This window comes from Scleropages formosus, chromosome 5, assembly GCF_900964775.1.
Source record: "Scleropages formosus chromosome 5, fSclFor1.1, whole genome shotgun sequence".
NCBI classification, from domain to species: Eukaryota; Metazoa; Chordata; class Actinopteri; order Osteoglossiformes; family Osteoglossidae; genus Scleropages; species Scleropages formosus.
The window spans coordinates 24,088,116-24,102,957 of NC_041810.1; the positions used below are offsets into that span (position 1 = coordinate 24,088,116).

Here is a 14,842-nt window from a genome sequence, read left to right on the forward strand (position 1 = left end):
CAAAGAGAGTGACAGTAAGGGAGGAGGACATGTCCACCAAGAAAATTGGCAGGATTTTTCAGGTGCTTCTTCTAAGAATCTTATTATAATTAAGCGCAGGTGTTAAAAGCACCGTGAAGTTCTAGCTGGCTAGTGGTGGTAGAGCATGATGAGATGTACGTTTCATTCATCATATTTGATATTGTGAGATTTTGAATTCTGCACTTTGTATGATTACACAAAAAGAGAAAATTAATAAACATGTCCTTTTCTTTCTTCTGTGTGCTCAGAAACAATAAAAAGCCATTTTTCTAATTTTTTTGCTAGTTAATTCAGAATTTGTTTTTCATTTTTAAAACAAAACGAATGAAAGTATCGTAATTCGCATTTTGTTTTTCATTTCCGAATCAAAAAACGAATGAACCCAACGTACACAGACCCTGTTGCAGTAGCCTATCTCAACATTCTGTAGAAATCTATATGCATGACCAAGGGATGAATTTTAGGATGACTAATAATGTCCGCTATAATTTACATGAAAGCTGGAGCATAGTTCTCTTTGCAGTTCTTGTATTTTGTGTGTGTGTATACATGGCATCCCTTGATTAATGGGCTGGCTTTATCCAAAATTTTGGAATAACAGCTCTTGGCTTTTGATACCCAATTTTTAATTTATGGAAGAAATAATCAGCAAAGAAAATTTGTCTGAAGTGTGTCAAAAAACTTTGAAAAATCACCCTTTGTGAAAGTGAGTCAGAAGTGCTGTAATGTGCTATAACTGGCCTGTCTGCATCCAGATCTGTCCATCTGTTGGTGTCTGGGGAATGCGACACTGTTGCTTTAAGAGAATGGGGCGTTATAGGAAGCTTATGAAATTCACAGAAGTGTCTTTTGACCATATTGGGTGTTTTCAATTGAATAATTGTGGAGAATGCCAAGCAATTACCATGGAAAGTTTAGCTAATGATCTCTGGGTTATTTATGCTCATTTTTGCAGCAGTGTGCAGTTTTACAAAGTTGTTCACAATAAACCCAGTGTGCTCAGTGGATCCCTGCTTGGTTTATTGCTCAACTCGTGGAGAACTGATCATTTCCAAAAAAAGTTGGAATTACTCTGGAGCAGTAATTCTAGCCCTGGAATTTTCATCAGAGACAGAACCTGCCCTGGGTTTTCCAAACATGGTCTGGAAGGAGGACGTCAAACACAACAGGTGTAATGCGCTTTTGTATTGTTTTTGTATTGAAAAATGTCTGCTAAATCAACAAATGTAAATGCAAATGTGTTTTATATTGTGCTGAAATCATGGGTTGATAGTTATGTAGGTGTTTTACTGTGTTTTAGTGATGTCAGAGGAAATTTGTTTGGGATTTATAGTATTTCCATGTGTTGTCCTCTGAGACAGCCTTGTATTTTTGGCTAGACAGTCCTCATGGGTTGTCAGTGAGTGTAATTACTGTATACCCAAAGTGCCATTAGTCATGATAAAGTCTAAAACTGTTATTAGTCAGCTTAAAGATATGTCAACCTCAGCTGTAAGTATGTATAGAGATGTTTTTTAGATTTAGTTTTTCTAATGAGATTGTCAGCATTGCATCTTGACAAAGCTCACACAGGATGCTTGGCAACAAATCACAAGTGTCCATCCAGCTTTTATGGTGTGTGCTAACTGCAGATTTATTGCATAATCAGTGAAGAAAAATTACGAATAAAAAAAGATATAGAAGAGGTGGTATTTACAATCACTTACAGTGTGCATAACAGACAGACTGTGCCATGTGTTCATAGTTTAGAACAGGATGTCACATCACCCCTCAGTAAAAGGAATTTTCCTCCATCTCAGACATACCAGCTCGTTCCCTATCTCTGGCAGAATATCAGAAAATTTGAAAAAAAAATGTGTCTAATTTAATGTAATCTGTGTATGTGATAAATATTTATTTTTTCTGTATCCATTTTCTTATCCTCGGGTATAAAGGAGCCGTGCCGACACCCCCCCGCTTGCGGAACCTTGTATTGAGCAACCGCACCTACAGTGCATCTCCGTGACCAGTGTTTTCCTCCATCCCTCTCCCTCGTTCTTGCGTTTGGTTGTGTCAGCAGTAAATGCACCCAACAGCAACATCTTGTCTTCGCCTCTTCCAAAATGACAGTTTAACATAAAGTTCACGCTGGGTAAATTAGATATTGCCAATTATTCTGATAAAATAAATACATTTGCTCATCTAGCTGACACTTCTCCAAAGCAACTTACAATTATTTAACCATTTATATAGCTGGGTAATTTTTAGTGGAGCAATTTAGTATAAGTGTCTTCCTCAAGGTACTATAGCAGGAGGCGAGATTCAAACCTCCAGCCTTTGGATCCAAAGGTAGCAGCTCTCACTACTGTTTTACCAGAATGGAAACAACCTATTCTGACGTAAGTCAATGTGTTATCAAAGTTGCATCATACTCAGTTTTAGGTTATATTCTATTCTGCTTTAACATAAAACTAGGAAAATGTGTTCTCAGCTATTCAAATTACGTTCTACATTAAATTACAATAAAAGGCAAAGAACTTCACAGAATTAATATTCAAATATTTGTTTTAACATTATCATAGATGAACATTTGCCATAACACAGCCCTGAGTACAGCCTATTCAGTAAATGGATATAGTTGATACATCAGTAAATATTATATGTAACACATTTTTCCTGAATTCACTTCTTTGGAAGAAAATAAACTGCCTGTCAATCAAAGTGGGATGAAACCTAACTATAGCTCTGACCAGTTAATGTTAAATTCTGGTCTTACTGCTAGCCAACTTGGGCAATGTAATTAACAAAACAAGTCAGCTGACAGAAGTCATATTTTTAATAGTTCAGCATAGACATGACTGTGACTGACAAGCCACAATAGATTGTGAAAGCCACAGTAGACTTCATGGTTCACTGTAATACTGACTTGATTAATTTTAGGAAGAGAAAAAACATAAAAAATTCAAATCTATATTTCTTCATTTTGCTGACACACTTTTCTCCAAAGCAACTTACAAGTATTTATTCATTCGTACAGCTGGGTAATTTTTACTGTAACAATTTTTTTGGGGTGAGTGCCCAAGGGTATTACAGCTGGAGGTGAGACACAAACCTGCAACTTTTGGGTCCAGCTCTAAGTACTACACTACCAGCTACCAATCTAATTAAAGAAGGGTAAGAGAAATGTAATAAGTATACATTTTTTTCTTTTTAAATGTACTCAAGTAAACTTAAAGATGATCAGTGTCAAAACTTACTCTGGAAAGTTACATTTCTGCAAAAATTGACTTGAGTACAAATAACAAAGTAACTCATTACTACCCACTCCATGTGCACATGCGCTACTTGTGTTCCAGAGTACATTAGTTTTATGTTTATACTTAGATTAATACAAAGTTTTACCAATCATAGAACCCATTATTATGCGCAATTTGGAGTTTGAGCAGGTCTTTATTGTGTAAAATTAAGAAATGTGATCAGGTTAGATTTATGCATGTATGTTAAGCAATAGCCCTCTATGGATTGGGGTTACCAGGGCCTAATCCTAGAACCAGGCATGATGGCTGTGTGGATGGGCACAGATGGGGTGTGTAGTTTGGATACAATGGGAAAGAGCTGTACATCTTAGATCAATGTAAATTAACCAGGCTTTTGGCCTGTGAAATGTCAACACAACTGTAGGAAGGAATTTGAACTTGTGGAGGAGGAAGAAAAGCACAGACAATATAGTTATTCGTATCTTCACACACAATATCAGACGGCTTCTTAAGGATTGGTCTGTCTCTATATGTGGAGTTGCCCCACATGAGAGATCCGGGTATATGTGGTGATGCGGAAACTACAAGAGTTTTTTGGATCAAAGATCAATGATTGACATTGTAATTTTGTTGGCTACCTTGACGTAATATATTCTTCCTACTAAGGTAAAAAGGCATTATCTCCGACAGTACTAATTGTGTGAGCCATCTGCTTAGATAGGTAGTCCTAGTAGATGAACACACTAACAACTGTGGGAACAAACAAGATGGTGGGAATGTATTCCATCTAAGATGAGGTTTAGATGAAGCACTGCTTTGTGTCCTTGTTTTTGGTGCTGATGGATATTCAACATGGTGAAAGAAACAAAGCTGTGATAGCTATGATCTTCCATAGCATGTGCTGTAGAACCCATTTTCTTGTTTTGTAACACATAACATCATGCCCAAAGACCTCACCCTGACCATTGATAAACTATCCCCAGGGTTTTCTCTGTTGCATTTACCTTTTTCCTCTGTTGCATTTACTCATCTTTGGCATTTGGTTTAAATTTTGTTTACTACACACATTGGTAGGCCTATGGTAAAGGCAGGTGCTGTTAAATCGAATTTGACTCATGGTGCTGTCATATGGTGTGAAGTGTTATTAGAATGATGGTAAAAGGTGGAGTATGAGTATTGGAATATGAAATATATACTGCTGGAAAAGGCATTGCTCTCCTCTGTACATCCAGTTTTTGTGCAGAGTACATTTTTTGAGTGTGGTATAATCTTTTTTTTTGGCTTATCGTCAGATGGTTTCATTGGGACTCTTGTCTCTGCAAATCTAATCTTGCGGATTTTACAGTTAGTCCCTAGACCTGATTTTTGGACTGGTCAGAGAACTGTCTGCTAATTGTATCCGAAAAGAGAAAATTAGTTAATAAGTGGGTTAGTCAATATGTAATTGATTTTTTCTTTTTAGAACTGTCTCTCACTATGTCTCATAGGTATTGAAGATAACAGCATTAGGACACAGAAAGCGGATACAGGCATCTTTGGGAGACAGACTACAGGAAGACTTGCTTCAGAAACCCTTCAGAGCAATCTCCATCAGGGTGAGAGTGATGTGACTGGCCAGACTGTACAACACAGCTAATCACTAACTGATACCAGTGGTGACATAGGCATTCCAAAATTCCACTCCAGTAACAGATGGGTTCATTTGTCACTGCTTAGAAGAAAGTGCATTTTTCTGCTAGGACAAAGAACTAATTTCAAGTCGTCTGATGCTTGTTGTGTCAAAATCCCTAGTCCACTGCGTAGCAGCCCAGGCTTGACATGCATGGGACTGTCACTACTTGGCTTCATCTGAACCCTTTTATGGAACTTTTTAGTTAGATAGTTCATATCAGCCCCAGTACCATTGAGCATTCTGGAAAAATTGTCAGTGTGGAGCTGGAGAGACTCAGTAAATGGCTGCAAGTCTCCTTGGAATCTGAAATAGAGCTAGAGAATGCTTGTGTCCCTTGGCACTTACACTGGTTGAAATCTAAAGTAAAATGGTTCATCACATGTACTATGTGGTCGCTGCTGAACTCTACAGTGTTACACCCGTCTCTCCCCAGGACACTGACGTGAATTACACATCCCTCGCCTCCAGCTCTCTGGACCTGCAACAGCTCATTATGCAAGAGGACACACGTAGACACTCAAACGACAGCTATTTTGATGACATGCCTCGAACCAAGCTGGAGAGACAGATGGCTCAAGTCAGTATGGTCAGTACATTTCTTTATATATTACACTCAGTTGATACTCGAGGTCTACAAAGGTTTTTTATCAGGGCTACAGTGTTTACTCAGAGCTGATCCTGGAGGGACACAGTGCCAAAATGGATAATAAATTCTGGTCTAGGCAGGCCACAGTTACTGCAAAGGTACCAAACTCTTGTCTTGTAGAGCCACACTGTGAAAAGAGCTACTAAGTCTTGTACCTGGTGAATCATAACTCCGCAGAGCTCTGGAACGTGGATTTTGGAGGTCCACAGTCTCAACAGGACTACTTAGTACTGATCTCAGAAGGCTCAGTCTTTGTAGAGCTACTTAATTTTGGCCTAAGAGGACTACAAATGGAGGAGGCACGGTGGTGCAGTGGGTTTGGTCTTTGCCTGCTTTCTGGTAGGTCTGGGGTTCAAGTCCTGCTTGGGGCGCCTTGCAACATACATCTCACAGAATACAATTTATGCATTACATTAGGAGAAAGAGAAATATAGTTGCAGATGTGTGATTCTTAAGGTAGTTTGTTTCTTTCCAATAATGCCCATCACACGAGTAGCTGCATAAAACTCAGAATAGACAATTCCTGATCACCTTCCTACAATTATTTTTTTTTTTTTGAGATACAAAACAGTTACATACAATACAGGAGTAGCAGTTGTGTAAAGACTTATCTGGGCATGATCATAAAGTTATGGTGCACGAACATTTACACCTTACATGAGCTTAAGAGATCATGAGTGAAGTGAGTCTGGAAGAGGTCAGTTTTCAGACCCTTTTTTAAATGTGGACAGAGTTTCGGCTGTTCTGAATGAGAGGGGGAAGTCATTCCACCACAACGGAGTCAGAACCAAGGACCTCCGTGCTTTACCTTTCATGCGTGAGACCACCAAGGGGGCAGAAGTAGAAGAGCGAAGAGGTCTGGTTGAGGTGTAGCGGTTTATCAAATCTTGTAAATAGCTAGGAGCAGTTCTATTGATGCTTTTGAAGGTAATAACCAGGGTCTTAAATTTGATCCAGGAAGCTATAGGAAGGAAGCCAGTGCAGAGAAACGAGTAGAGGAGATACATGGGAACGCTTTGGCAAGTCAAACACAACTCAGGCAGCAGCATTCTGTATCAGTTGCAGAGGTTTGATGGCAGTTGCTGAAAAGCCAGACAGGAGAGAGTTGCAGTAGTCATGGGATGTCACCATGGCCTGGGCAAGTAGTTGCACAGAGTCTGTTGTGAGATAACGGATCCTGCGGATACTATGCAGGATGTATCTGCAAATCCAGGTTATGGCTTCAATGTGCTGAGAAAAAGATTTGACTTGAGTCAATCATAAGTCCCAGACTCTTAGCCAAGTACGTACGCAAAATGAATAGGTGTTCCAGTTTGATCGAGACATCATGACCGGAAGACAGGCCAGCTGGGAGGTGTAGAATCTCTGTTTAGGTGAGGTTGAGTTGTAGGTGGTCATCAGACATCCATACAGAGATGTCCGACAGGCAGACGGTGATGCATGTGGAAATATCTGATGCTCCAGGTGGAAAGGAGAGGAAGAGTTACGTATCATCAGCGTAGCAGTGGTATTTGAATCCATGGGAGCTGATGATAGGGCTGAGGGAGGAGGTGTAGATCGAGAAGAACAGAGGGCCCAGCATCGAGCCCTGCAGGACACCAGTAGAAAGGGGCAGAGGAGAAGAATACGAACTCCACCCAACTGCTTGATAGGATCTGTCAGATTGTTAAAGCTATAAAATGGCTGACAGGTTACTTTAAGGAAAGATATTTTTGACACCTTTGAAAAGCATGGCTTAGCTGTCTAGCTGGAATTGTTCCTTTATCTGCATTTTCACAAAGGAAATTACAAAATATTATGTATTATCTCCCATATCATGGCTTAGCTTCGTGAACAAAGATTTAGGAAGGGGGCTGCCCATGTCTGCTGCAGGTTCACTGGTGGCTGACGAAACCAAATGTTGGTCATAGACGTGGGCATGCCCTTCGAGTGTGCACAGTACTGGCCCCACCATTACTACCTGAGGTTCATCTGCCATGGCATAACAAGCTGGGACGGTGACAGCAAGGTCCCTGGGTCGTATGTGTTATATTGGAGTGTCGTTCTCCCAGATGGACGACCTGACAGGGCTGATGAGCTTCATCTGCCCGGGTTTGGAGTCAAAGTTGTCCTTCTCTTATGCTGGCTGCCAGCCAAGGCTAACTAGTCCGGTCTACCCATCCAGTCATATTGCTGGACACTCCGTCATGCCATAATGTAGCAAGCTCTGTGGAAATGGTGGGGGGACCAACAAGAAGGTGTTGCTACAGACACTGTAATGTAGGAGAATCCATTTGCAGTGACCTCCCACCTGGCAAGCCAGACAGTGGCCACGCGGCAATCACTACACCAGGAAGGAGAGGCAATGTATTGTTCAACACTTTCCCTAGGTGAGGAGGATGTCTGGCCCAGACCTCACCCCCATCTTTCATATACATTACTTCATTTAGCAGGTACTTTTCTCCAAAGACTCTTCCAATGAACACTACGTAGTATCAGCCCACACCATATTCACCCAAGGTGAATAGAGTAGTTACAATGAGCCACTCATCCATACACCAGTGAAACACACTTTCTGTGTCACTTGCACACTGTAGTTGACTTAGAGTCACCAATCTAGCTGAACAGCATGTCTTTGGGAGGAAACCCACATAGACATGGGAAGAACATCCAGACTCCCCACAGGCTGAGTGGGGATCGAGCCCACATCCTCTCACACCCCCCAGACACTGTGAGACAGCAGCACTACTTGTGGTGCCACCATGCCACTTTTATCTAATAAACTTTTTGTGCTCTTTAAAATGCTGCCACTCTAAGGCATTTTTTTTTTTTTAAATTCATTATAAAGTCATTTACTAACAGAATACTTGATATACTAACTGACTAACACTAAGAATAATATTTTACTTTGGGATTCACTACATGGCATTGCTGCTGTATTTCCAGGGAACAGTATTTACCACTACAGCTTTTGAATTTCAAAATTCAAGTACCTGTGTTTTCTCTAAATTTGTTTAGTTGCTTCTTTGTTTTTTACTCTGTATTGTGCTATTTAGCTTCAAATTGAGCTACTTACTGCTGTGTTCTGTTAGCTAGTGTGCTGCTGTGTGTTCTGCTTGTTCCTGCTTTCTTGTGGCCTCAGTCTGAATGCTCAAGTTGGATTTCAGTTTGTGTTGAGAATATGATCAGCGCTGACAGTAGGTCTGCAGTCAGTCATAAGAGATTTGTTGTTGATTTCAGCAAGGAGACTGGTCTGAGCCCATCACATTGCGGCCACCCAATGAAGCGACACCGTCCACTCCGGTACAATACTGGCAGCATCATCCAGAAAAGCTCATCTTTCAATCATGCGACTATGAGGCTTACGTAAGTGCCACCTCCTTTCCAATCACGCGTAGGGGCACCTAGTCTTAACGGTTGTGTTCTAAATATACCTGGAACCCAATCAAGAAAAAATAGCCATAGGAGAAAATCAAAGAGCTCTGCATCATCCTGAGCGCTCATCCCCTATGTGTTCCTCTCTCTTTTTAATTACGAAGCCTCCATCTGTTACCTTTAATGCTATGGCTCCATATCCAACTGACTCAGAGTTAGAATGAAATACATGAGCATAAAAGCACAAGCAGGAGGATTAAACGCTATGTTGCCCACACCATAACTTATGCTGAGATGTGTGTCTCTTCCATTGCACTGAGATTCCATTCCAATTTCATTTTAGGATTTAATTTTAGGATCAGTTTTGCCATCTAAATATACTGTTTTGAATAACACTGCCTCTTGTTTGCATGTTGGGGTGTGAGGTGTGTGGTGGGGTGAGGTGTAATGGCTGCCATCCTAGAATGCTTTGTAGTGTTACATTGCAGTTGATAATTGTTACTGTATTAATTATTGTTATGTAGTTAATTGCATATATTGCATTTTAAACCACAACAAATTTGCATGCCTTTTTGCTCTTATGAAGTATCATCTTTGTAATTTAAGTATGGTACCTGTAATAACCATCTAGTGGAAATCTGGGTAAAATAATAGGGTTAGAGAAAAACACTAATGGTCTTTTGTGGTAAACATTGTAGCAAAATTGTGGCTGTATTCAGGGAGAAGGTTTTAAATATATATGTATGTATATATATATATATATATATATATATATATATATATACACATAGGAAGTCAATGCCTTAGACATTATGCTAAAGGTAGCTATGAAAAAACAAACAAAAAAATTATATATATATATATATTCCTCTTCCTGTGCCAGAGGGTTTGAGTTCCTCTTGGGGGGGAAGTATGTTTTAGGTTTACTGCCATCTTTGCGCAGGTTTGTCCCCTGCCACAGAAACAAAAGCATTCACACGGGGGAATATTTTGATTTAAAGTGGAGTAGAAATTATGAACATACAATTAGTACATGTACATGGAGAAAGAAGATAGGGGACGGTGGTGTTAGATGTTCTAGGGAAAAGGAATTGCTTTTTCCCCAGTTACTTTGCCAGTTCTTGGCTCTGATGTAATTTTTAAGACAGTTTTTTAACTGCTTGTAGCTTTACTTTTCCCTTCGATAGGTCGAGTGCAAAATCGAGCAATTTTGAGGGAAAGGTAGAAAAGGATGCAGTGTAGGAGGAAAAGATTCCACAACACAGTTGATGTGAACATATTTGCTAAATACAAAGAGTGCTGCACAAAACCATTAAGGATGACAAAAGGAGAAATAAGGACTAGGACTGAAATCAGGCATATGGACAAGTATCCACCCCAAAATGGTTTCATAAAGGTATTTTAATTGAATAGTTGTATGTCATGAAAGGCTTTATTTTAAATTCACTGAGCTGTGTTTTATATTGACTTTATGAAAGTAAATGTAATGCTGAATTTTTGCATGGCTTTTTAATTTGAGTTGTTTGTTTCCTGTTTTACACTGAAGCTTAGTGCTTTTGTAATTTCATTTTATTACTAATAATACTAAAAAAGAATCCATATTACAGTATTCATTTGGGTGATCTATAATTGTAGCAGCTTCTGTCAGAGAAATTCATCAAATTTTTGAATAACTGTTTGTAGCGCCTGTATTTTTTCTTCACTAGCAGCGTGGCTCTAGATGTACGTGTGTCTCACAGTATTTCACAGTTTGAAACTCTCTCTGCTGTTCCTTAGTATATGGGCTCCATGCAGGTCAAAGAGCTGAGAGGAATAGAATCCACACAAGACGCCTGTGCGAAAATGAGGGTAAGAATCCTGTAGCCACACAAGGGATATACTGTATAGTTGCTGGATGGCAACCTAAAAATCATAGTGTAGTAGACATAGTATAATAGTATTGTCACATGCATGGCTTTGGTATCTGACGGATTAGCAAAGATACGAGGTAGGTGTCCATGGCAGAGCATTTATTAGAACACTAGGAACAGCAACAGGTAAGCAACTACGTTTATTCATTTAGCTGATGCTTTTCTCCAAAGCGACTTACAATATTAAGGTACGTACAATTTACCCACTTATAAAAATAGGTAACTTTTTATTGCAGCAATATGCGGTAAGCACCTTGCTCAAGGGTACCGCAGCTGGAAGTGGGAATAAAACTTGCGACCTTTGGGTCCAAAGGCAGCAACTCTAACCACTATGGTGCCAGCTGTCCTACAACTAGTGCTCTTGGTCTAAAGAACCCATTTTTCCTGGAACAGCACATCAAGCCAGCTTGTGTAGCTGGTGTATACCCCATACAGTAGCTCATACTCCCCTCTACCTTGGCACAACTATTTACATATCCCAGGAGTCTCTTATACAAATAAGTATTTACAGTGCAGTGTCTACTTCCATTCATAGGAGTGTCCTTCGGTGACATGGGGCATTGTAATATAATATCTGCCATTTACACTATTCTACAAAGTTGGAAACATAATTGTGGAATTTGAAACAGTCAGCATGCCTGTATGGCATTATTTTTTAAGCATTTTCCCAAACAGTCAGTATTTTAAAAAGAAATACATCTGACTTTTGAGTTTATGTTTATATACTGACTGAAAATGTCCTCCTTGTTCCTCTAAGAAGTCTACAGACCCAATGAAGAAAATCCCCACCATTGTGCTGTCTGTTTCCTACAAGGGAGTAAAGTTCATTGATGCCACAAACAAGGTACATTTTTTTTTCTTCTCGCTTAGTCTACTTGGATTTATATTTGTGTTACACCAAACATTACATGTGAAATCTGAAAATATCTCCCGTCCCTTCTGAAACTGAATTTGTAAGACCCTTCAGAAGGGACAGGAGATATTTTTAACAAAATGTAAACAAGTTAAAGCCGAAAACAAACAGAGACGACATTTTTCACCGACCGACAGAACATGATCGCTGAGCACGAGATCCGTAACATCTCGTGCGCCGCTCAAGACCCAGAGGAACTCTCTACGTTTGCCTACATCACCAGAGACTTGAAGTCGAGCCAGCACTACTGCCATGTGTTCGCAGCCTTTGACGTGGTGAGTTCGTTATTTGGCTCCCTCTCCACACCGTGAGCACTGCTACGTAATCTGACAGGCAGGTTTTTCCTGAGAGAAAACATGAGGTGAAAAAAAAAACACTTGTTTTCGCCAATCGTTTCTTTGCTTGTATATATTTGTCCTTGTGAATGTGCAGAACCTAGCCTATGAAATCATCCTCACGCTGGGCCAAGCATTTGAGGTGGCTTACCAGCTGGCTCTCCAGGCACGGGTGGGTGGGCAAAGCTCATCTCCGCTGTCTGAGAGTTTCGAGAGCAAGCCTGGACAACTCCCTAAACCCCGCCTTAATGTCAAGTCTGTGAGTATCATCCACACTGAGTCAAAACTGAGCTTTGACTTGTGATTTTTTTTCGAAGATGACACCAAATCAGGTGGCTGACAATTTTAGTATCTGTAATGTATGCATTCATAATTAACATACCTGGTCACCATTTACTCCCCACTTACCTCCTTCACATCTGAATATTTACCAGCCCAATCCTGTCTTCAGTTGTAATCCCTTTTTTTTTTTTCTTGGTAATGATTCAAGATTCAAGATTTTATTTGTCACATACACAGTTATCCACACATACAACCTGTAGTGAAATGTTAATCTAGTCAACTCTGTAGACTGTGCAAACAAATGATATTATAAAGCAGGTCTGAGGTAAAAAAAAAAAAAAAAAATGAGAAAAGAAAATGCCAAAGATGTAAGACAAAATTGACCAGATCCCCAGAAATAGGTGGATTTATGTACAGTGCAATGACAACAGGTTGCAAACGGGTAGCAATATTGGATTTAAGGATGACCTTAACAAGTTTAATTGTATTCCACATTGTTGTACTTTAAGGAATAAAAAAGTGATATTTAAGTTATAAAGTACTTATCAAAATCACTAAATTTATCTCTTCAGAATGACAAATTATCGTGAAATTAATGTCTTTAGACTGGGAAGAAAACAGAGTGACTGGAGAAAACCTAAATAGACTTTAGGATAATGTGCAAACTACACAAAGACTGAGTTAGGCTCAAACCTAAGGTGAAAAAGCCCAGACACTGGGAGGTGACCGCAATACCTTCTGTGCCACTGCCCCACCTTTCAGGTTACAGGTTAATTGGTGACTGTAAATTGCTTTTAGTGTGTGTGTGTGTATGTGAGTGAGTGAATGAGTGTGTGGCTACCCAATGATCGACTGGGATCTCATCCAGAGTGCACCCTTCTTGTCTAGCACCCAGTTGATGCCATGCCCCTGACAAGAACAAGTGGTTAATGAAAGTGAGTAAGTGACTAGCTTTATGTGACAACCTATAAGCACATGGAAAAACAAAGTATACCCTCTTTCAGATCAATGGTTTTACATATCAGGGCATAAATAATTTTCTATTCCTCCCCAACTCAGGTAACAGACATATAAGCGATTTCATTATGTAATTATTTATTCACCAAAAAGTAACGAAAATGCAAAAGCAGTGTGTGACAAATTAAGTACTTTATTACTGCTTCCATAAGAATTAAGAAGGTAATTAGCAGCTAGGTGTTGTTCCTCAGATCCAGTCGATTAGCCAATCATCAGGATGTGTGACCATCTCTGTAAAAGCAAAACTTATTTTGCCCTTTTTCACAAAACTGTATTTTCTTGTTCTTCTATATTAATCAGTGCGTCCACCTACTAAGGAGATATTGTCTGCCTGCTGGTTACGAGATACTACTGGTATAACTCTCAAGGACTCGCTTCTTACTAGATTTGAATGTACACTGGAATACTGAATGTTCTTGCACGGCTTCAGATGTCCCGAGGGAACTGAAAAGCGATACACGGCTAAACTGCTTTTGCGGCCTTGTGCGTAAATATACTCTACCTATCTTTCACTTCTCCTTTTTCCCTAGATGGAACTTTCAGGGATTGATCCAAAGGGCCAAGCCAACGTGGCATGGATAGTGGAGCCAGGGCCAGAGGCTAAGAGAGGAACAAGCACCAAGTATGAAACCACCATATTTTAGTATACACTCATGGTCCACTCCTATGTGCACATGCCTTTAAAAGAGCCCTATTGTGGCCTTGCAACAAGATGCAGACAAAATGAGCTGTGACCTGAGCTTCTAACCATTGCCTTCAAACCCATGGCAGCTGCATGTTAATGCTGCCTGTGTTTGTCATAACCACCTGACATCCCTCCACAGCACCAAAGGCACCCTTTGGTGCACCAGCACTAGTCTGAAGCTTGCCTCTCTGCCATTCCTCCCTAACCCTTTAAGAGGCAGGGCAGGTTCAGTTTCCCACTGTCTCTCCTTCTGCAGATTGAAGTAGGACTTCAGTATGGAAACCTTGCAGAGTTTCTGCTCTTTAGGTTTCAGCCAGTCACTATTTTAGCCTTTAGGATCTCGTCTGTGAGCCGGCTGCTTTGTTTCCAATGAATGAGCTGCGCCGTGTTGATTAGGAATAGGCCAGTGAGGTGTTGACTGTGCTACCTATAAATTATATTATTATTATTCAGTCAATTGGTTATCTTTATGTTCCATTAGTTAGCCAATTACGTTCACCAGTCACAAAGTTCTGGACCGATGCAGCTACAGTGCTCACAGTTTGCAGGACTGTTTATGGCACAATTTCTACAACATGTAGCAGCTTTTACTTGCCAAAAGCAAACTATAGTAGTTTTGCTGCATCCTTTTTTGCAGTATTTTGTTTCTTTTAAGAATTTTCTTGCTTTATAAAGTACTTTAAAGGCACATTTAAAAAAAAAAAAGAAAACCAGCATGTTCATGTGAGGGAAGTCTTTTTTCCCCAATTTTCATTAGAGGACAAAGTTCTT

General features: G+C 39.9%; 1 protein-coding gene across 1 annotated transcript in view; it reads left to right on the forward strand.

Annotated features, from left to right (window-relative positions):
• The window catches only part of LOC108942188 (ankyrin repeat and sterile alpha motif domain-containing protein 1B-like), a 34,714-nt gene that overhangs the window by 14,666 nt on the left and 5,206 nt on the right, over positions 1–14,842 (forward strand). Inside the window, exons 4-11 of the mRNA XM_018765334.2 lie at positions 4,745–4,852; positions 5,363–5,515; positions 8,795–8,920; positions 10,706–10,777; positions 11,597–11,683; positions 11,890–12,027; positions 12,185–12,346; positions 13,917–14,008. Of these exons, the coding sequence (XP_018620850.1) occupies positions 4,745–4,852; positions 5,363–5,515; positions 8,795–8,920; positions 10,706–10,777; positions 11,597–11,683; positions 11,890–12,027; positions 12,185–12,346; positions 13,917–14,008 (938 nt within the window). The remainder of the gene's footprint in view (positions 1–4,744; positions 4,853–5,362; positions 5,516–8,794; positions 8,921–10,705; positions 10,778–11,596; positions 11,684–11,889; positions 12,028–12,184; positions 12,347–13,916; positions 14,009–14,842) is intronic.